Source organism: Rhinatrema bivittatum, chromosome 4, assembly GCF_901001135.1.
Source record: "Rhinatrema bivittatum chromosome 4, aRhiBiv1.1, whole genome shotgun sequence".
Taxonomy (NCBI): Eukaryota; Metazoa; Chordata; class Amphibia; order Gymnophiona; family Rhinatrematidae; genus Rhinatrema; species Rhinatrema bivittatum.
Genome location: NC_042618.1, coordinates 365,120,140 through 365,144,452, shown reverse-complemented (window position 1 = coordinate 365,144,452; position 24,313 = coordinate 365,120,140). Strand labels below are relative to the sequence as shown.

Below are 24,313 nucleotides of genomic sequence, written 5' to 3'. Positions count from 1 at the left end.
TCTGGTGAATTTCAGGAAGTCGGATGTAGTGCCTTCCCAGAAAATGCAATTTTTTTTGAGTATGGATAGATTCACTGCAGGAAAGAGCTTTTCTTCCGTCGGAACAGGCAAACACTCTGACATCATTTGTTCAAACTGCTGAACTCGCAGTGCTCGATAGCCAGAAAAGTCTTGGCTGTTTCAGGACATAAGGTGGTATTATTCATGTAGTTCCATTATCCTGCCTCCACATCCACCACCTGCAGTGGGGTCTCTGCTGTCAATGAGACCAGCTAACTTAACACCAAAGTACAAGTCTCAAAGAATATGAAATAGGAATTGCACTAAATCCTCACGTTCTTCAAAAAGGAATTCCCTCATTAAGTAACCTAAGCAACAAACAGCTCCACGAAAGTGTGGGACGCCTACACTGGACCTTTTCAAACGCAAGAAACTTGGTCTCTCATATAACATTTTCAGATCAACCTATTACAACAGAGTAATCAGATACAAGTTGTCAATTCTCACCAACCTCCTCCACAGGAGAAGCATTCGAATTCAAATCGACAACCAAGTGGCTATGTTCTTTGTGAACAAGAAGGTGAGCCCAGGGTCATGGACTCTCTACCAAGAAGAGATAAGAATATAGGAATGGGCATGCAAACATCAAGCAGTCCTGAAAGCCACTTATCTTCCAGGAATCTCCAACATGTTGGCGAATCGTCTCAGCAGAGTCTTTCATCCTCACAAGTGGACTATACAACAATCAACAGCCAACAAACTATTTAAGCTTATGGAGTCTTCCAGTAAATTGACTTGTTCGCAGCAGAAAAGAACAGAAAACTGGAGATGTTTGGCTCCAGTCTTCCCAGCAAATTCAGGTCAGCTCAGGATGCTATCCCACTCTGCTGGAATGCAAATCACATGCATGCTTTTCCACCAATTCCATGGCTAGCCAGAACAGTGCAAAAAGTGCTAAAGAATCAAGCTCAACTGATCCTCATAGCTCCAGTATGCTCAGACAGATTTGGTAGCATATCTCACAGCTTTCCAGCAATCCTCTGATTCATCTGGGAATAGACCCAACCTTATTAATTCAAGAAGAAGGAAGTCTGTTCCATCCAAATCTCCGATCCCTCAACCTGACAGCTTGGATGTTGAATGCTTGGTAGTCGCAGATTTCTCTTTATCCAGAAAGACTGAGGACATAATGTCTGCCAGGAAGCCATCAACTAGAAGAATCTATGGCTTTTAAATGGAAAAAATTCTCCATATGGTGTCAACATAATGCCTTGGAACCTCTCTCTCAGGTGGTCCCAAACATTTACTAACCTACTTGCTCTTTCTTTCTGAGTCAGACATATAATCAGTATATCTTAGCGCCATACAGCTTACCATATTCAAGTTTAAAGAGGGGTGGCAAGTTTCCAACCAGCACACGGGTGCACTTTGGTGCATATGCATCGGCACCCATCCAGATACGTGGCCATTTTATAACTTATGTGCATATATATGCATATAAATCCCACCTCTACCATGTAAATCAGGGAATTTTAAAAGGTGTGTGCAATCCACACCATTGCCAGTTTTACCAGTTCATCCACTAATTCACCCAGTTAACAGCTAGGTTAGATGTGCGCACAGCAGAAAATACGTGCGCATCTGGGTTTAGGAAAGGTTTATGGCGGATGCAAAATCCACCTGTGTCATGGGATCTGAATGTTTTTTCTCAACTGATAACGCTGCCTTTTGAACCTTTGGAGTCAGACTACTCCTATTAAGTTTTTAAACATGGAAAACAGTATATCTTGTAGCAGTATCAGAAGCCAGAAGAGTCAACAAAAACTTCAGGCATTACTTCATTATCAACCATATATGCAATTTTGCCATAATAGGGTAGTGCTCTGCACCCACTCAAAATTTCTGCCGAAAGTTATCAGATTTCCATAACAATTAGGCCATTGTGGCCACACACTCAAACATAAGATTTTCCGAGGCCATACATTCAAACAAAACTTGCCATACTGGATTAGACCAAAGGTCCATCAGTCCAGTATTCTATTTCTAACAGTTGCCAATCCAGGTAACAAGTACCTGGCAGGATCTCAGAGGTCGATAGATTCTATGCTGCTTATCCGAGAGATAAGCACTGGATTTTCCCCAAGTCCAATGTGAGAAAGCCTTCATGCTTTAGACTATAAAAGGGCCTTACTACAAAAAGAAGAATTCAGCCACATATTCAGGCTTTGCAAATTTTCATATCTTACAGTCCTAACAGACTGGGCACAGCAATCACAAAACATAAATTGACTACCTGGAAAGGAGACTGCATTCAAAACTGCTAAACATCAGCAGACTTACAAGTTACAGGTTCCATCATGGCTCATCAGGTTAGAGCTATGGCCTCATCCACTGCTCACCTACAAGCAGTACCTGTTGAAGACATTTGCAAATCTGGGACTCGGGACTCCCCACGCAAGCCCTTTCTTGTTGATGGAAAAAGCACATTTATTTGCTTACCATAAATTGTGTTTTCCATAGACACCACGATGAATTAGCAATGAGAAATACCCACCCACCCGCCTACCTGGAGAATAGACTACCTAGCTAGATTTAGGTTTAAAAATCAATTAAGGAGGGCTCATGAGGCAGCACCCATGTGGAAATTCCCACACAATCAGTTGAGCTAAAAACTCTAATAGCTAGGAGAGATGAGTCTGTTTGGTGCTGCCGGATGTGACATGATCAATTCATCCTATCTATGGAAAACATTTACCGTAAGAAAACTTGCTTTAAAGTCAGTGGAAGTGGCCTCACATGCTGATGTCTTCTTTCTTTCTTTTTTTTTTTTTTTTTATTGGGTGTAGCCCTGAACTGTACTACTGAGAGACTGCCAAGGTGAGGCAAAACCAGCAATAATGCTAGAGTAAGAAAAAAACCTGAAATAGCCAAAATGACAGAGTACATGTCCGTGCAGCAGCTCACAAGACAGTATCCATGCAGGAATTCCGGCACATGCTCAGTAGAGCAAAGGTTCCATGAACTAGGAGAGGAGGGTCCATTCAGCGCTGACAGATGCCACTTACTTGTCATGGCTAATTCAATCCTGCTTGTCAGAGAAATCTAAATAAATATGACAGGGTTGCAGCTTTCTCTTGATCTATTATGATCTAACAGAAGAATGTGTCTGATTAGTATTAAAAAAAAACAACAAAAAAAAAAAAACCACAGTACAACACATTGGAAAGATCTGAAACCTAAATCTGAATTCTTTCAGAAATATCAGACTACAGAAAGTATTTTGTTTTTTTGGGGGGGGGGGGGGGGGCTAGAACATGTCTGCTAACGAGTATCTTACAGTTCAGAGTGTGTTTTGGCATGCTACACAGCCTGTAGGTACAAGGTAGATGGATGCTGAGAACATAGTAGCATAGAGTGCTTTCTGTTGGCCCACTTGGCCTTCCCCCATGTCACTAATGTGCCCCCTCTTACCCGAACGGTGCCCTCTGAGCTAAGCTGCTTCCGTGGTTTCTCAGGTTCTGCTCTCGTCCCGTCAGAATAAGCATGCAGATACAAGCATTTTCCTCCAAAGGGGCAGGTTCCTTTTCCGTGCTCAAAATACTTGCAGGCCTTTTTACTTAAAGAGAAAAATAAAAGTAGCAGCCCTGTTAGCATTTAGCACCAAGTTCATATTTATACAGGATACACAGCAGGAAGCATTTTACCTAAGGCATGACTTACCACTTATGGAAAATACTGAGTAAAAAGAGTCAAAATTCTGTAGCAAACATTAAACAGCACAAAACCATTTCCAACTTGTGTGCCTCACCTATTTTCCAATCCTCTCCATCTAAGAAGAGTTGGCTCTTTTTCCTGTCTTCCCATTCATTTTTATACTTTCCAATATAGGAAATGTTGGAAAGAATTATATAAAATGGATCGATGTTCATCTGTCTATCTGTCCAGAGGCACAACGTCAAAAAAAGGGCTGGAAATTTGGTATGTAAGAAGATAATGTGAAGATCTCAGATGAGTTTGAAAACCAAAAACATGGGGTATTTTCAGAGAATAGAGCCTCCAAAAAAAATTCCCATTGCCATCTATTAGAAAAGATACCCATTGCTGTCTATATGAAATTGTTATAATATTGATCTCCACTCCATTCCACTTTGGCACAGAGCAATGCAGGCAGAGACAGGAAATAACTGAAGCAACTGGCAAAGGGTGGCACCCAGAGGCATTTTAAAGCCACCTCCCCCTTTGCTTCCAAAGTCTCACACATACATTCCAACATCCACCACCCCCACAAACCTATAATCTAGTCACTTCTACGCTCATATACCCCAAACATACACACCCACTCCAAATTCTTTATACCCCACCACTCACCTGCCACACATATCCCATACACACCTCTTACCCCACAAACCTACATCCACAAACCCCAATTCTCTATGCACTCCCAAAACACAGCAACCCACACGCCCCTCACATACATACTCACCCCAATTCCCCTTATACTCCTAACTCATCTGCCCCACACATACACTCCTACATACCTCCACCCTCCTGTCCCCTATTCCCCACAGACACCACACATATCCACAACCCACACATTACCACTCACTCCCCCCCACAAACCCAGAGCCCCTGCCTCTCCCTCAGAAATACCTGCACCATATACCCTCCCCCATTTTGTGCAAATCTGTTGGAAAGCATTCCCTACTTGTTTATTTCTCTATAAACATGTCTGTTTTTCCTGGGTTTACCTTTTTCTCTCAGCATGTCTTCATTTCCTTTGTCTCTTCCCCTCTCTTCTGTCCCTATCCTCCTCCCCCTGTTATTAGGTTTCCCAACCCTCTCCTGGATTCATATCTAACCAATCAGGTTTTCAGAATAGCCACAACAGACACGCACAAGAGAGATATGCACACACCGGGTCTCCTATGTATGCAATTCTCAGGCATATTATAGTAACACAAGTAAAGCAGATAAAGACCTAAATGGTCCATCCAGTCTGCACAACTAGTTACTTGGGCGGCCACTACTGCTGGTCCATGCAAGCCACTCCCCTCTCTTCCCCTGTGCCCTCCATCATGGGCAGCAACTTCCGCTCCGTGCAGGTCACAACCCCCTCCCCCGTGCCATCCAGGGCGGCAGTTACTACTCCATGCAGGCCACCACACACACACACCCCCATCATGGCTAGCAACTGCCATTCCGTGCAGGTCCCCCACTCCACCCCGGTACATTCTATTAAGGGTAGTAACTGCCACTCCATGCAAGTTACGCCCCATGCCTTCTGATAAGGATAGTAATATCCATTACAGATATCCTGAAAACCCAACTGCTAAAGTGTGCCTGGCAAGGGAAGGCTGGGAAACACTCCATGTCCACAAAAGGCCAGATGCTCACCCCAACAGTACATGGAGTCCCACTGAATTTTCCCACCTCTGCTGCATTATCCTCTTGCTTCAGGGCCACCTATCCACTGGAAGCTTAGAGTTTTCCCGGGCCATACTCTATTCTTTCCAGTGGGTTTGGCCAACAGTAGAGGAGAAAAAGCTGCATGCTAGATAATGCTGTGCCAGCTTGGTACCGCACTGCAAAAATCAAGATGTGTCTCATTTCCGCAATGCAATACTAGGTAAACTGCTCCAATGTACAGTAAAACAACATTGTAGCATTCCCCTATGAAATGCTTTTCTTAAAACAAAAAAAAATGTCCATAAAATAAAGTAAAATGCTGATCAGTAGCCCCAAGGCCTTTATCCTTCTTTCAAAATAGTTAGAATTTGTTGGACTACTAAACAGCAAGCTAAAAAGACACAGAAGAGACTGGAAATGAATCCCATTTTATTTACAGATCCTGAAGCTTGTCCTACACCCCTTATATGTGCGAGCCATACTTTTGTTACTGCACATCACATGACAGCATTTTTTTTTTTTGACAGTTTTAATTTTTTCACTTGTCTAAGACAAAGCGATGTCAAAATTGAATATTTAAGTGCTATTAAATGTAATGTTTGGGGCCAGCCCAAGGGCTAACTGGCAAAGGACTGCAGTTCGATTCCTGGGGTCCGAGGGTGGGCTGCATCTGAAGATGCTGTAAGTAACAGAATTCTGAGCCCCCGAGGGGAAAGGAGTCAGGCTCATTGGTCAAGATTAACCTCTACTGGCTGGATCCAGCACCCATCACTGCAGAGGTCTGGAAGAAGCCCTGGTATATGACCCCCCCACCCCCACCCCACCTCCAGATGAGGGTCACTGCAATGAGTGGGTTAAAAGTAAATTGGGCAAGTAGATAAAAGAGGGGTCCCAGCCCTGATCTGATTGAACAGGAAACCCAAAGGAGAAAAACATTCAGGGGGAGAAAAAAAAAAAAAGCAATGACCTATAAAGCCAGAAGTAAATCCCAGGAAAAGCAATGACCTTTACTGATTGCAGATGTGAGCAATGAAACCTGGCCAGATTTGTCATTTTTACGCTTTCAAATTCGCTAAACTGGAATAAAACAGCCCTTACAGCAGCCTCACATGTAAACAATGGAAAACCTTTGGCTTGCTATAGCAGCAATGCCGTTAAAGTTTGTATTCCACAAGTTGAAATAATTTGAACACAAACATTTTTAAGAGCCAGCGCAATGTAACACATATGGTTGCAATTATCTCCCAAACATAGGTCAGAGAACATGACAAAAAAAAAAAATATATATATATATATATTGTGCTATAACACAATTTTATTGTGTTACATTCCACTCAAATCAAATCATACTGCCATATCCTTTGGTGGCTAATGATTTTCTGTCTATACTAATTTTAACGTAGAACAAAAATCACTTTCTCAGTATGAACTAAAGATCCATCTATGGACACCAGGAAATGAGATCTCATCTAATATGAATTAAAATATTAGCCAGACAAATTTTGATCTGCAAGTCAGCAACATACTAAAACAAAATTTCTAATCTGGCTCAAGCATTGTTGCTGCTAAATAAGAATAGGACTTGTTCCCAAAATACCACAATTTATGATTTTGCCAAATATATTAACACGAGAGAAAATCTGTAAATGTTACCAGGAAGATGGATTTTTTCAGATTCAGAAGTCCTAAAATACAGGATTTCGAGTGGACGTTTACTGATTAGTTATGAATAATAAGAGAAAAAACAGGGTTCAAAATCCCTCGTTTTCCACTGACATTTCTTGTGACCTTGGACAAATCACTTCTCTTGCCTCAGATACCCTCCCAATTAGTATGAAACTTGGTTGGTTTAGGGCATTATATAAAAAATGCCAAAAGAAGAGGTAAGGAAGCACTGAAAAGCCCATTAGTGTCTTTTCCAAATTTTAAAACAAAGGGAGAGAGAGGGCAGACACATACATGAACCTGTCACAATGGACCAGCTCCCTCTATATACAACAGCAGGAAAAGGGAGAGGCCAGTGCTGTGCAGGCAGCCGGCTCACTTAGTTATCTTGGCTGCCACATGTGGCTGCCAGAGCTCTTTCACTGCTGCTGCTGCTCCCAACATTCAGGGGTGAGTCACATCCAGTGCTCTGTGCATATCCAGTCCCCATCTCACTCAGCCTGGGGCAAGACAGAGGCTGGAAAGAATCAAAGAAGGGGGGGAAGATGAGGAGGGGGGCTGGGCGACATGTGTGCCCTGCACAAAGCAGGACCCAGCTACCAGTGCCTTGCTTGCAACCCATTAGTTACCGCACTCCAGGCCTCATGCTGTAGCAGCGCAATGGCACGCATTCTCAGTAAGGAGGTCCTACATGTTTTAAGAGCCACTACTGGTGTTCCTGTTTGCTGAAAAGCGCTGAGAGCAGTGCCCAGGTGCTGGCCTGGATCTGAGCATCAGACAGCGGTAACTTTTCCATGGCACACCTGATCCAAGTCTGAAGGCACACTGTACTAGACTTTCATCATGAAACAGTTTAGACATTCCAAAAGTAAGAATATAAAAAACACAGAAAGTCTTGAATTGTATAAGTCTTCACACCCTTTATCATAGCAAACCCAAATTAACATCAATTCAAAAAAACAAATTGTGTTATCAAGGCCCATATGTTAAGTAGAGCCATCTGTGTCCAGTCACAGTAGTTGATCTGATAGGAATATTGCCAGATTCTGCTGTTTCTGTTGCATGGTGTGAATCTGAAGCCAACGTCAAACCAAGCTGAACCAGGAGCTCATGAATGAACTCGTGTCAGTGTGTCTGAATATCCCTTGGGTTACTGTCAATCCCATCAGTATAAAGTGGAAACAGTTTGGCAGCAAGACACTGCCGAGATCAGGCCGTCCCTCAAAATCACTAGCTGTGGATTAAGGAAACGTCTGAGGCCTGAGGTTACTTTAAAAAGAACTAAAGCAGTCTCTGGCTGAGATTGGGAAAATAAGGGCTGTTCAAATTTCAAGATTACCCCACATATTGTCTGTATGAGAGGGTGGCAAGAAGGAAGCCACTGCTGAAAACCAGCCATATACGATACGTGCATTTGCAAAGAAATATGAAGAGGATGCTTCACACATGTGGGTGAAGAATTTGTGGTCTGGTGAGACCAAAGTGGAACTCGTTGGTCTCAATGCTAAGCAATAAATGTGGCATAAAACAAACAATGCATATCACTCTGCTAACATTATCCTTACAGTAAACTCAAATGAAACTGCAGACCAGTTTCTGATGATTCGCAGTCTATCATTTAAAACAGACACGGCACCAGAAGACTGGAGGGTGGCCAAAGTGATGCCAGCTCCTGGAAAGGATTCCAAGGGTGATCCGGAAAAACTACAGATAGGTGAGCTTGATGTCTGTGCTGGGCAAAACAGCTAAAGCTTTCTTAAAAACAAAATTACTGACCACATAAATAGTTTAATAGGGGAGAGTCAACATGGGATTTTACAAAGGGAGTCTCGCCTTACCATTTTACTGGATTTTTTTTTCGAGGGTGTCTAACATGAGGACAAAGGTGAGCCAGTTCATAAAGTGTATCTGGGTTTTCAGAAGGCATTTGACAAAGTCACTCATGAGAGACTTCTCAGGAAATTGGGAGGTAATGGGATTGGAGGCAGTGTCCTATAGTGGATTGAAACTGGATGTAAAACAGGAAACAGAGGGTAGGACTAAATGGTCAGTTTTCCAAATGGAGAAAGGTCGTTAATGAAGTGTCCCAGGAGTCTCTATTGGCTATATTCAGCTGCTGAGTGGCTTGGCTAATTATAGATAACCATATCCAGCTAACTAGCAGGGTATATTCAGAACTGCAGAAGGACCTTGTGAGACATGGAAATTTGGCTTCTAAATGGCACATACAATTTAACATGGACAAATGCAAAGTAGGGAAAAATAATCCCAACTACAAGTGCAAGATGCTGGATTCCATGTTAAGAGTCACCACCCAGGAAAAGGACAAAACCTCGAAATCTTTGGCTCAGTATACAGTGGCAGTCAAAAAGGCAATTAGAATGTTTGGAATTATTTGGAAAGGAAAGGGGCCGATGCAATATCATGCATGGTAACATGGGAGCCCCTTATTGAGCGCCCATTTTCCTAATGTGCTCACAGCCATCTCTCCTGGGCACCCAAGGTAATATTTAAATGAGCTGGTGCGGTAAAAAGGATGTGCTAGGGACGCGACTTAGAAAATTGCCACTGCTATTACTAGCAACAGTAGCATGGAATAGTCTTAGATTTTGGGTACTTGCCAGGTTCTTGTAGCCTGGATTGGCCACTGTTGGAAACAGGATGCTGGGCTTGATGGTCCCTTGGTCTGACCCAGTATGGCATGTTCTTATGTAAATTGTGCATCCCTACAGCTCAAAAACATCGGGCGCCCAGATAAACACCGGCAGCTGACCTAACCAAAGCTTCCTCTACTCCCCAGGTCTGGGTCGGACTTAGCGGTTCTTTACCTGAAATGGCCATTCTGAGGATCGTGTTGTAAAATAGCCCTTGCCAGACTCCGAATTCCCCCTCCAGGCCAGGAACCCTTGCACTTCAAAAATACAGACTTTGTTGAAATGGGGAAGAACCTGGAGTGAGATCTAGAAGACTGGGAGAAATTGAGAGAGATGGAACAATGGGCCAAACTAAAAGAAGCAGTTACAAAGGCAACTAATCTATATGTTAGAAAAGTAAAACAAAAGCAAGAGAAATAAGAAACCTATCTGGTTCTCAAAGGAGGTGGCTGATAAAATAAAAGCAAAAGGCAAACCGCTCAAGAAATATAAAGGATCCCAAATGGAGGAACACAAGGAAGAATATCTCATGATGAAGAATATCTCATGATGAAGAAAGCAAAAATTCAAGTGGAAGAAAGGATTGCCAAAGAGGTAAAGTGAGGTGACAATACACTTTTCAGATACATCAGAGAAAGGTCTGAAGTAGTATAGTGAAATTGAAAGATGAAAAGGATCAACGTGTGGAGAAAGACGAAGAAATGGCAGAAATATTAAACAAATACTTCAGTTCGGTGTTCACTAAAGACGACCCTGGAGAAGGACTGTTGCTAGTTAACAAGAAAATGGAAGCGGATGGAGAAGACTAAACTCAGTTTACAGAAGAGAATGTATGGGAAGAGCTAGGAAAACTGAAAATGGACAAAGCCATGGGGCCAGATGAGGTTCATCCCAGGATACTAAGGGAGCTCAGCTATGTGCTGGCAGGTCTGTTGCATGACCTGTTCAATAGATCCCTGGAATCAGGCATGGTACCAAGTGATTGAAGAGCGGTGGTGGTCCTGTTTCAGAATGGGAAGAGAGAGGAGGCTGGAAACTACAGGCTGGTTAGCCTCATCTCAGTGGTGGGAAAAGTAATGGAGATGCTGCTGAAGGAAAGAATAGTTAATTATCTACAGTAAGAAGAATTGCTGGACCAGAGGCAACATGGATTCACCAGAACCCAAGGTCCTGTCAGACAAATCTGACTGACTTTTTTTGACTGGGTGACTAAGGTATTGGATCAAGGAAGAGTGCTCGATGTGATCTACTTAGATTTCAGCAAAGCTTTTGATACAGTCCCACATAGGAGGCTTGTCAATAAAATGAGAAGCTTGAGAAAGGTGGTGGCTTGGATTACAAACTGGTTGACTGATAGAAGACAGCATGTGATGGTAAATGGAACCTACTCTGAAGAGAGAGCGGTGTTAATGGAGTGCCGCAAGGATCAGTGTTGGGACTGGTCCTGTTCAATATCTTACAGGCCGATTCAGTAAAGTCCGTGGGAGAGCGGATAAAAGCCCGCTTTCCCGGGGCGTGCACAGGCCACTCGTCTGTGCGCGCGATTCTGTATTTAAATTAGGTGGTGCGGTAGAAACGGGCTAGCATGTCCCTAGCGCCTCCTTTTGACCCGGAGCGGCGGCTGTCAGCGGATTTGACAGCCGACGCTCAATTTTGCCAGCGTCTGTTCTCGAGCCCGCTGACAGCCACGGGCTCGGAAACCGGACCCTTAACCAATAAGTCTTCATACAGTTTATTTATTTATTTGACAATTTTTCTATACTGTCGTTTGGGGGTACCATCACAACGGCTCACATCTCACATGATAAAAACATAAACAACAATATTACAAATAAAATTATTATAAAATGATACTAAAAATTTAAGTAAATAATAAAGTAAATAGTGTAAAAAATAAAACTTAAAGTCATTATATAAATATTATTAAATTACTAAAAAGTATAAAAGAAAGAAATCCAATAAAAATAAAATCATAAAATCATAAAGACTAGTAAAATACCACCTATTTGCCCTTAGAATCTCCTTCCATTTGTTTAAAAGCCTGTATGTATAACCAAGTTTTCAGTTCCTTCTTAAATTGCCTATAATCCTGTTGAAATCTCAGATTTACAGGCATTACATTCCAGACTTTTGGTCTGGCAAGTGAAATGGCCCTGTCCCTGACATGTGTAAGACGTGCTGTTTTTATTTATTTTATTTATTTAACAAGCTTTTCTATACAGACATTAAATTACACATCATATCGGTTTACATTTTAACAAAAAAGGTGGAAAATTACAATAAACAGGGAATGGGGAAACGGGGCAACTGATAAATAAGAGATAAGAGGCACAGAAAAGCGAAACTTAGCAATATGAAACTAAAAAGGTACAATTTGCAGAAAGGAAAAAAACATATCTACAAATATACAGCGATGGTACGTGGCTACATGGAATCATCAGAAAGCAATTGAGCGGTGTCATGGATCGAAGGGAAATCTAAGAGGTGCAGGGGAGGAGGGCAGGAGACCAGAAAGGAAATTAATCAGGGAAAGCCTGGTGAAAGAGCCAGGTCTTTAGCATTTTTCTAAATTTGACGGAATTGGCAATAAGGCTTTGTTTGCTGATCGTAGTGCCCTATGTGGAGTATGTAAAAGTATTGTGGTGTTGAGCCAGCTTGCATGTTCATTGTATAGCAGTTTGTGTAATATGCTAAGAACTTTGTACTGTATACGGTATTCAACTGGGAGCCAATGTAGTTCCACTAATACTGGAGTGATGTGATCCTTTTTTCTACTGCCTGTTAACATTCTTGCCACTGCATTCTGCAATATCTGTAATGGTCTGATGGTGCAAGCTGGTAAACCCAATAAGAGTGCATTGCAGTAGTCAATACTTGCAAATATTAATGCCTGTAGTATAGTTCTAAAATCCTTATGGGTTAGTAATGGTTTTAATATCATTAATTTTCCGTAGCCTTCTCTAACCTTCTGTGTTACATGTTGGTTTTAGACAAAGTTCATTATCAATTATCACTCCCAGATCGCGTACCTTCTCAGACAACTTAATTGTTAGATTGTCATTAATCATCATCAGTGTTTGAGTAATTTGAGTTGCTTTTCTTTCTCCATTATTGCTCTCTGCTTTTACGGCAGCAGCCAACAAGGACATTGTATTTTACAGTCTGGGAAAACAAATAAGCATGGGGGGGAAACAAATAAGCATTGGGGGGGGGGGGAACAAATAAGCATGGGGGGTTACTTGCTGGTGTGGTGGTTACTACTCTTAACCAACATGCCTGGTACTTTCGATATAACTCCAACATTGCTCTCTGCTTCAACGGCAAAAGGTAACAGGGAATTGGACTCACAGCAACCAACAAGGGCCCTGACTTTGATGGTTTGGGAAACTAAGTAAGGGGTGACTTGTATGGCTCAGCAGATGCTACCATAAACATGCTGGGCAGACTAGATGGACCGTTTGGTCCTATTCTGTCATCATTTTCTATGGTTCTTGAGTGCCCAGATTAAATATGCAATACTTTAGCACCAATTTTAAATGCCCTAGAATGGCTGAGATAACAAACTAGGGGGAATTATTGGGAGTACTGCAGTAACTCCAAATCGCTGCATCCAATCAGAGGCAACACATTATCGAAAATTGAAAAACTCCTAATTAATGGATTTTGATGTATATTTTTAGAAAATAGAATGTAAGAAATGTACATGGATGTGAAGACTTTTGCAGGGCACTGTATATACCTAAACACACAGATAAAGATATACATATTTATATACATCTATATATAGATAGATAGATATGCAAGAGAAGAAATGAAACCTTTCCAGTAACTGAAAGAAAGGGAGTAGAAAATCCTGTCTGAAAAGATCCCCCAAAGATTTCTGTCATCTGAGTTCTATACACACGCCAAGTCACAAGAGCAAAGCCAAAATGTGTGTTCCCTCACGTTCATCTCTGTTTATACCATGTAAAGACTTTGTGCAATCCGCAAGCTAAATCTTTTGCAGAACTCAGAAAGTGTGCATCCCACAAACAATGAGCTCATGGGCATAGAGAGAAGTGCTAAGAAAACGAAGCCGGTGGTTGTAAGTTGGCGCAGCTGCAAGCTCCCGTTCCTGAAGTATTAATAGCAGAGACCCTGATGTGACTGATAAAGGTACATGCTGTAGCCGAAAACAGAGCAACACAATGTAAACAACTAAACTTGGCACCTCTGCAATAAACCAAAGTTTTGGGAAAGAAAAAAACCCCAGCAGTCTCTAAAAGTCACCCAATCTCTACTTTTGCTACTTTTTTCCCCCCTTATACACAGTGATGACTGCATCAGGGAAATTAGAAACTGATTCTTTTCCATGCGAAATCCTCTCATTTTGATTCTATCAGACAAGCAAAAACAAAGTAATATCCAATAAAAATTTGGTAACGGACTAAGTTCATTATGTTATTGCCAAAAAGATAACAGCTGACCCTCCACAGCAGGTCAAAATACAGAGAACTCAGTCCTAAAATACAGGTGACACAAGGGACTGAAAGATGATCTACAACCATTCTACAAAGTAAAGTTAAAAAACAAACAAAAAACTGTCCAAATCTATGTGGTGAGGCCAAAAAATAGACAAAGTTAATATTCAGCCGCTGAATATATCCAGCTATCTTAAGGTTAGACGAATACGATTAAATGAGTAACTTTAGGACAGCTCTATGGGCCAACCAGAGTTAGGCGCATAAGTCATAACTTATTATCCAGCTAGAAGTTATTCAAATAAATGATCAAATTTTCATTTAGTCAGCTAACTTAGTGAGTCAGGCCTGAAGGAGAATGCTAACACCAACACTAGAAAGTATTTTCACTAGGAAGGTACAATATGGGCTGCAGCAGAGCAAGCTTTCCTCTGCTGTCTTGGTTTGTGTATTTAAAGGTCCATATTCAGTAATCCAACGAGTGAACAAGTTATCCAGCTAAAGCTAGAGAACTTAGCTTTAAACCTAACCAGCTATGTCTGTCTACCTGAATAACTTGCTTTTTAATTAGCTATATTCAAAATATAGTTGGTTATGTGTTTAAAAAACCTTTTGAAGCTTCAGGCCTGATCCCCAACCCCTCACCCAGAAGACTTTCAAATAAGTGCAGATATAGAAGTCAATCTCCCACAACCTCCCCTAACCTTTTTTTTTTTTTTTTTTTTTTTTTTAAAATGCAGTAGTGAATGCTAGTGGCCCGAGGCTGCTCCCTTTCTATTCCACAATCTTTTGGGAAAAAAGTCCCTGAGCCCCTTCCTGCCCTTCACCCCAGCGGAGGGGCCAGAATCAGTTTCAGCCCGTGCTCCTTTATCTCTGGCCTGCCAACATCATCAATAATCTAATGTCACACACACATCAGCCAGACTGAGGATTACTCTTGTACATGAAGAGGTCTCCATGAGTGAGAAGGAGTGTGCATGAGTGAGATGTATCTGACATACGCATACCCGCCAACCCCACTTGAGGAGCTCCAAGGGGGTTCCACCCCTGCCCTTAGTACATACGAGAGCTAGTAATGTTGCCCTGATTAAAAAAAAATTACTAAACTTTGTCCACTCTTGCTCTATCCTCACCCCCCCCCCCCCCAAACTCCTGACTCCCCAGCTAGGAGCGTGGTACTGTCTTACCTGCTCCTGATTTCTTCCAGCGTTGCTCTGACAACATTGGAAATGATTAATGCTGCTATAAGAGCAATACTGGAAGCGCCTACTCTAGATTAGACAGTATCATGCTCCTGACTGGTGTTTCAGAGGGTTTGGGGAGGTGGGGGATAGATTGCGGGCTGAGGGGCAGGATGGGGCCCAGGGATTTTTCAAAATATCATGGAAAAGGGGGAGGGGAGGCTGGCCTTGGGGCACTACCACTTGTATTGTGGGGTGAGGGGCTAGGGGATCAGGCCTGAAGGCCCACTTTTTTTTTTTTTTTGCAGCTACTTAACCAACTATGTTGAATACAGCCAGTTAAAGTTATCGGGGTACAACCAACAAGATAACTTTAGTTCTGCTCTGAAGTCAACTAGACTTCAATTTTGAATCTTAGCCAGACTATACTGATATTTAACACTACCGGGCTAAGGTTAAACCCTGCCCCCGGAATGCGTCTTTTTTATCCAGCTAAGGTTTAGCCAGATAATAACTTAAGCAGGGGAGAAATATTTAAATCTCAAATTTGTCCAACTAAGTCCTGAACATAGCCAGACAAAATCTTCTGACCTCTTTTGACTTAATTTACAATATTTATGACTCACTTATCTAATACTCTAAATGAGTTACAATCAAAAATAAAATGATTAATAGGAATGTGCAATAGTTTTAAAACGAGACAGATCATGTCAATGACAAGGTCTTTTTTGTTGGAACCATGAAATGAAGGAAAAATCAAAAACATTTCGTTTTGTTTTGGTTTTTTTTTTAGTTTCATGTTAGTGCACTAAGTTCAGTTAGTGTGCACTATCTGGACTTACTATGTACTAACCACAAAATAAGGGAAAAATGGAAAAAAAAAACATTTTAAAAACGAAATGAAGCAAAAAAGACAAAAGAAACCCCACAAACAAATATAATAGTTTGATATAATAAATTCAAACCTAATTCAACATTGTGTATCATGTTTATTGACAGACATTAAGAAAAGAAAGATGTGGCCCAAACAGGATTTACATTACTGCCTCGACCCTGCTCTGTAAGGACTCAGTCTGACACAGGTGTTGGAATTTTTGGGGTGTTAGGGATGCTCCAGCACCAATCCCTTCCAAGGGTAAAAGTTTTCATAACAAAAAGATTTCTGCACCACCACCAGAAAAGTTGTTCCAACCGCCCTGGATCTTGGACGCTCTGGTGCCAGCAAGACCGTCCCATTGAGAGAAGCGTTTGCTCAGCAACATGGACTCCTGCCAACTGGAAACTAGATTAAGGCCAGCAACAATCCTTGCAGGCCAGCAAACATCTTTTGGATGGTTCTGATTTTCAGCCAGGACTAAGCCAAGCTGGATATGAACTGGAGAGAGAGGTGAAAGAAAGGACCATGATAAATCTTATGTTAGTCCTGTAAAAAAGGAATTACAGCCTGAATAAGAATCAAATTCTCTCACAAGTAAAGTTCCTTCCAAGTCAATGAGTCAATCACTGGGGTGGCCCTTCATTTATGCAGGGTATTTTATCCCCTTCCTCCTATCTCGATGGATTCCTAGGGGAATCACCAGTTAATTGCATTTGCTTCAATGGACCATGCTTGAGCTTCTTAATGTTCCAGCAACAGCATATGAACTCCCAGAAATTCAAACCGATCTTAATATTGCACTGTTCAATTAGGGGATAAAATGACACAGGAGGGACCTATTCTATTTTATGCTGCACTAGCCAGAACACTGGTCTCAAATCTGCTAATTTCCAAAAATTCTCTGCCTACAATCCCCCTATACATCTGATATGACTGTACTGTAAACGAGAGAATAGGTACCAATCTGCGCCTCTGAAAAAAGCCCTCATTCTTCACAAAATGTGAGTTCAATGATAATTGCCTCACATTAACCAGATGACCAAGAGGCAAACACAATGCGAGTGATCAGAGAAGGTTTTCATCTGAAGATCAAGGCCATCTTTCGAACACCTCCTAGCAGTTTAAATATATCCATCACCTGAAAATTCTGAAAATTTCCTATTTTGTTTTTATACAGAGAGGCAAAGGCTTCCAAAGCTATAACTTCCTTCAACTGCACCTCATATATTGTTTTTTTTTGTCTGGCAGTTTCCTCCTGTTCCTTTGGGCTTCCAGATCAATTGAAACAGCCTCTACTGGACACTGCTACCATGAGCCTTCTTTCACAACTACCAAGAGTTATTCCACTATTTTTTTTTTTCTAAATAACTTCCCACATGGCCCAGTCATTGTCGTGCTTGTCTTTGGACAAACGATGCAGACTGCAGCTCCTTCTGAAACCCAGTACATGTGCACCTTAAGTATGGCCACTATGTGTCATTGGTGAACAATGGGAGACCTTCCCATCCAACCACAAGGGCTGTGAATACTACTACTGAGCATCACCAACCCTGGCTGGCTCAGGGAGCAGAAACCAGGCCCACTGAGTTGGCCCATTACACTTCTCTTTTAACTGTAGTGTCCATAAGAGTGCTCATATTCTTCAGGTCCTAGGCTCAAGGCTCCTCATGGCACTGTGCACAGCATCATTTCTGGCTTCCCAGCGTACAGTTACTGCACAAAACATGCTCAGCGAAAAGCAGAGTTGCTTACCTTAACAGGTGTTCTCCCAGGACAGCAGGATGTAGTCCTCACATGTGGGTGACGTCAGACGAAGCCCTGTCATGGAATACGTTTGTCAAAGTTTTTAGAACTTTCACTGGCATACTGAGCATGCAATAATCCCTGTAGCCACAGGGGTCTCCCTTCAGTCTCGTTTGTAGCAAAAGGTGCAAGCAAAAAAATAAAATAATAAAATGGTTTCGGACCCAAATCCACGGTGTGGCGGGTGGGTTTCGTGAGGACTACATCCTGCTGTCCTGGGAGAACACCTGTTACAGGTAAGCAACTCTGCTTTCTCCCAGGACAAGCAGGATGGTAGTCCTCACATGTGGGTGATTAGCAAGCTACAGGCTGACTCATTTAAATTGGACCAACAGCCTACAACTTGTGCAACAGGCACAACAACTGGTGTACTGTTGGTAAAAATGTGGCAGCCTGAAAATCGCAGCAGATGGATATGTGGAAGGAATTGGGATCATACTGGAAATAAGTTCTTCAAGACTGATTGGCCAAAGGCAGCGTCTTGACGTCCTTCATTGTCTAGGCAGTAATGTGCTGCAAATGTGTGGAGAGAGCTCCATGTTGCAGCTTTACAGATGTCAGCAATTGGTACTGAACGACAGTGTGCTACTAACGTTGCCATGGCTCTTACTGAATGCGCCTTCACTCGTCCCTGAAGAGGAAGGCCTGCTTTCTCATAGCAGAATTCGATAGTCTGCTAGCCAGTTGGAGAGAGTTTGTTTGCCCACTGCAACTCCCGGTTTGTTTTTATCGAAAGAAACAGAGTTGGGTGGATTTCCTGTGGACTGCAGTGCGGTCTAGGTAAAATGCAAGTGCACGTTTACAGTCCAAGGTGTGTAAAACTCTCTCGCCCTGGTGAGAGTGAGGACTTGGGAAAAATGTGGGCAAGACTATAGAATGATTCAGGTGAAAGTCAGTTACCACCTTGGGAAGGAATTTAGGGTGAGTACGGAGGACCACTCTGTCATAGAGGAACCTTGTATAGGGTGAGTATGTGACAAGTGCTTGTAACTCACTGACCCTTCAAACAGATGTAATGGCTAAAAGGAAGAGAACTTTCCATGTAAGAAATTTAACATTGCAGGAGTGCAAAGGCTCAAATGGGGAATGCCTGAGTCTTGTAAGTACTATGTTTAGGTCCCATTCAGTAACTGGTGGCCGTAGAGGGGGATTAAGTTATAGTAGGCCCCTCATAAACCGACTCACAAGGGGTTGCGCTGTTATTGGGGCATCCCCATCTTCCTTGTGGTACGCTGAGATGGCACCGAGGTGTACCCTTACTGTGGAAGTCTGAAGACCAGAGTCTGAAAGGTGCCAGAGATAGTCTAATAGAGATGGAGTGGGGTAGGAAAAGGGGTTGATACCTTTTTGCGTGCACCACGTGGTAAATCTATTCCACTTAGAACGATAGGATTTTCGTATGGAAGGTTTTCGTGAAGCTACAAGCACTTGAGAGACCTCAGTTGAAAGATTGAGCGGTTGCAGGATCAGGCTTTCAACATCCAGGCTGTATTGGATAGGGTCTGAAGGTTCGGGTGGTGTAACATGCTGTGGTTTTGAGTTATGAGACTGGGCGCTGTGCCCAGGCAAATTGGTTCTCAGATGGAGAGGTCGAGAAGCATGGGAAACCTCACTTGTTGAGGCCAGTATGGTGCTATGAGTATCATTAATCCCCTGTCCTGTTGTAGCTTTAAGAGAGTTTTGGCTATTAGTGGTATTGGAGGATACGCATATAGTAGGCCTGTGTTCCAGGGGCGAGCGAAGGCATCCATGGCTAATGTGTTTTGTTGCCTATGCAGGGAGCAGAATCTGTCCACTTTGTGATTCAGTTCGTATGCAAAGAGGTCGATGGTTGATTGACCCCAGCATTGGAAGATTTTGCTTGCTACACAGGGATCCAGAGACCACTCTTGGGGATGGAAGCATTGACTGAGGCGATCTGCTACTATGTTCTGTATGCCTGCCAGATAAATGGTCCAGAGATGCATGGAGTGTGCCAGGGCCCAGGCCCACACCTGCACAGCTTCTTGGCAGAGCAGATAAAAACCTGTTCCTCCTTGTTTGTTTAAATACCACATTGCAACTGTGTTGTCTGTCTGTATGAGAACAGGCTTGTGTGAAAGGCAGTCCTTGAACGCATGTAGAGCATAAATGTATGGCTCGAAGCTCTAGGAAGTTGATCTGAAACTTTGCTTCGAGTTGAGTCCAAGTCCCTTGAGTTTGAAGGTTGTTCACATGCGTTCCCCAACCCAAGTTGGATGCGTCCGTGGTTAAGGTTACTTGAGGAACTGGTTGCTGGAAGTGAAAACCTTACTGCAAGTTGGTTTTGTTTGTCCACCAGAGAAGTGACAGTCACAGCTGGTTGGTTACATGGATCTGGGATGAAAGAGGTTGAGTGGCTTGGAGCCACTGAGATTTCAAAGTCCACTGAGTTTTATTCTCATGGCTAACCTGGCCATAGGAGTGACGTGTACCGTGGAAGCCATGTGTCCCAGCAATGTGAGGAATTGATGGGCTGATGCTGTTTTGTATGTGTGCAGAGATGTAGCCAACTTGGAGAGAATGTCTGTGCGGTCATTGGGCAGGAAGGCCTTTGCGAATGTGGTGTCCAAATCTGCTCCGATGAAAGTAAGGAGGTGAGATGGATCCAAGTGGGATTTTTGATAATTTATCAGAAATCCTAGTGAATGTAGTAGGTTCGTAGTGAGCTTTAGAGAGTTGAGAGCTCCTTGTTTGGATTGACTCTTTATTAGCCAGTTGTCCAAGTAAGGAAACACGTGGACTGTGTTTCTGCGGAGATGTGCGGCAGCCACTGCTAGGCATTTTGTGAACACTCAAGGCGCTGAGGCTAGACCGAATGGCAGATCTCGGTATTGAAAATGTCTGTGACCTACTATGAAGCACAAGTATTTGCGATGATGTGGGGATATGGCGATATGTGCGTATGCATCCTGAAGGTCCAGAGAACAGAGCCAATCTCCTTGTTGTAGTAGGGGAAGCATGGTACTGAAAGACACCATCCTGAATTTTTCTTTTTGAAGAACTTTGTTGAGATTGCAGAGGTCTAGGATGGGGCAGAGACCGCCCGATTTTTTTGGAATCAGAAAGTAACACGAGTAGAGCTCTGTGCCTCTCTGCGTCAGGGGGACAGCTTCTACAGCCCTGATTCGCAGAAGGGTGGAAAGTTCTGACTCTAGAAGCAATGTGTGGTCTTTTTGGGCCCACAGTGAATTGGATGGAGAGTCCGGGGGTACTGTGAGGAAGTTTAAATGGTATCCCTGGGCTATGATGGATATTGCCCACTGTTATTATGAGGTGCCAATTGTGTTGGAAGTGGTGCAGGTGGCCTCCCACAGGCATTCCTGGGCTTGGCTGCTGTTCTCTGGAAACGCATCAAAATCCGGAGGCTGGACCAGCTTGCGGGGCTGGTTGTGCTCTGAGTGCTTTGGGCTGGCGTGTATGTCTCCTTTGAGGGGCTCTGGCTGGTCTCACTCGAGATGCAGGAGGATAGTACTTGCGTGAGCTGTAGCATGGTCTTCTAGGGTCCCTTCTCATGCTTTTGCGGGATGAGGAGGGAGTGTCCATAGTGACAGTAGACAATTGACTTAGGGTCTTGTGATGGTCATTCAACTGAGCCACTGCGTCTTGTATTTTATCTCCGAAGAGATTGTCTCCAGTGCATGGGAGAACAGCAAGCTTATCTTGGACCTCAGGTCTTAAATCAGAAGCTTTCAGCCAGGGCCATATTCTAGCACTGATTCCTGTTGCTGACAATTGGGAAGCAGTTTCGAAGGAGTCATATGCCGCTCCTACCTATGCTTCCCTGCTTCAAACCCCTTGTGGATGATGGCAATCAGGGTTTCTTGCTGCTATTGAGGCAAGAAGTCTGCAAAATCTTGGACTTGCTTCCATAGATTTCTTTGGTACTAGGTCATTTATTTATTTAACAGCTTTTCTATACAGACATTAAAGTACACATCATATTGGTTTACATAGTAACAAAAGGTGGAAAGTACAATTAACAGGGATGGGAGGGGAGGACAACTGAAAGGAGGTTCCATAACAGCGAACCTGACAAACTAAAAGAAAAGAGAGAAACAAGATAGAGGTAACATGATTAAGTATGGGAATATACAGATTATATAAGATTACTTGAAGTATAAATTTACAAATGGAACTGATACGATTACTTGGACTACAGGGTTATTTTACACTGATTACATAGAATTTAACAGGGTACAAGATTACTAGATTAAGTAGGGTAGAGATGGGGGGGAGGGACGGTGGTGTCAATGGAGCTAGTCCGAAAAGGCCTGGTGAAAAAGCCAGGTTTTTAACGATTTTCAGATTTTAAATGGCATGGCTCCAGACGGAGGTTGGGAGGTCATATATAGTTGGTAGGCGGCTATTCGGGATACCAACATGGAGCCTTGGAAGATTTTCCAACCCAGTCCGTCCAGGAACTTCTGGTCTTTACCATGGTGGAGCTGAGGAATGCGGACACAATCGCTTGGCCTTCTTCTGTGCGGATTCAACCACAACAGATTGATGAGGAAGTTGTGGTTTTTGAAAACCTGGGGCATGTTGCATCTGTCTTCCTGTTGACTGGTGGGACAGTCCCAGGATGCCCCCATAGGCGGTGAAGGAGATCCAATAGGACTTCTTGCACTGGAATGGCCATAATTTCCTTGGAGGCATCAATAAACTGTAAAACTTCCAAGGTCTTGTGACGGGTGTCCTCTTCTGTCACCAGATTGAAGGGAATGGTTTCAGACATTTCCTTAATAAAGTTGGCAAAGGAAAGGTCTTCAGGAGGAGACCACCATCTCTCTTCAAGAGGAAAAGGGTCTGAAAGTAAGTCCTCTGATGTGGATGTATCTGTGTCCACATCCTCCCATGGATCATAGGGAGTTCCTGAAGGAGGGAGAATGTTTAACATTCCAGGGCGCGTAGGCATCGATGGCGAGTGTACTGGCATCGATGGAATCGAGGACATTTTGGCCTCGAGAGTCCCAATGGACCTGGAGTCGGACTAGAAGTTGTGTCGTCTTCCTCGAAGGAGCCCGGAACAGGTATCGAGAGCTGCGGAGGTCTCGATGGCCAACTCTGTGCCGATGGAACAGGCTGAGTTGGAAAAGCACCGATGAGGGTATTGAGTCGGTCCAGCAACAGTACAAACGTCGATGGTTCCGGGGCCGGTATGGGGGCCAGCATCAATGGCGGCTGCAGGCTTTGGAAAGCAAAGAGGACTGCCTGGCGGACAAGGATGTCCAGTTCCTCCCTGAAAGCTGGTGTGGATAGCACAGCTACAGGTGGAGGCAGGCTAGGTGTTACTGGCCCTTCCACAGGAGTTTGTGGAGGCTCAGTACCCAGCACAGATGTCGGTGGGGGAACGCCTCGGGGTCTCGGGTGCAGAGGAGGATGGGGGTTCCTTTCCCCGGGCCCTCTTCGAAGGCCGCTTCGATGTCTGTGCCAGCACCGGGTGTGGACTCACGGTGGTGATGCTTCCCTCTGATCTCGGCCCGGTCTTTCCCCGGCACCGAGGATGACGCTATCGATGTCCTGGATGGTGTCGGTGACGGATGGTCACCGTCTCCTTGCTGCTCCCGGCGAGGTTTGTCGGTGGATGGCCGTTTACTCGCCAATGATGATTGGGCAGAAGTCAATGGAGTTAGTTTTAATTTAAAAAGAGACTCCATCTTCTCAAGACGAGCCTGTCTGCCTTTCGGAGTCATTTGGGCGCAGTCAGAACACCGGCAGACATCATGTGAAGAGCCCAGGCACAGGATACACACAGTGTGAGGGTCCATGATGGACATCGTTTGCGGACACTCTGGGCACTTTCTGAATCCGGTTGCCATGCTGAAAAAAAAAAAAAGGGCGCGAAACAGTCTGTGATCTGCGGGAACAGATTGGTAAGGCGGCAGGAACCAACCGGAGACATGGGAAAAGTACTCACCGAGCATCGGAGGGAACAGAGCGCGATGGGAGACCCCTGCTAGGGAACTTTTAAATAAGTAAACTTCAAATTTTTCTGTGAGGAAAAAAGGTGAGAAATCTCACAGAGTTCCTAACCCGTGAGGCAAACTGCAGCACAGAAAAAAAAGAGAGACTGAAGGGAGACCCCTTTGGCTACAGGGATTATGGCATGCTGGGCATGCTCAGTGTGCCGGTCAAAGTTCTAGAAACTGACAAAAGTTTTCTGTGACAGGGCTCCATCTGATGATGTCACCCACATGTGAGGACTACCATCCTGCTTGTCCTGGGAGAATCTCTTCTCACTCTGCA

At 43.5% G+C, this 24,313-nt stretch overlaps 1 protein-coding gene across 2 annotated transcripts in view; it reads right to left on the bottom strand.

Moving 5' to 3' along the window:
* Positions 1-24,313, bottom strand: part of MKRN2 (makorin ring finger protein 2) — an 80,952-nt gene that overhangs the window by 9,373 nt on the left and 47,266 nt on the right. For both annotated transcript variants that reach the window (XM_029600788.1, XM_029600787.1), the window contains exon 7: positions 3,472-3,616. In XM_029600788.1, the coding sequence (XP_029456648.1) occupies positions 3,472-3,616 (145 nt within the window). The remainder of the gene's footprint in view (positions 1-3,471; positions 3,617-24,313) is intronic.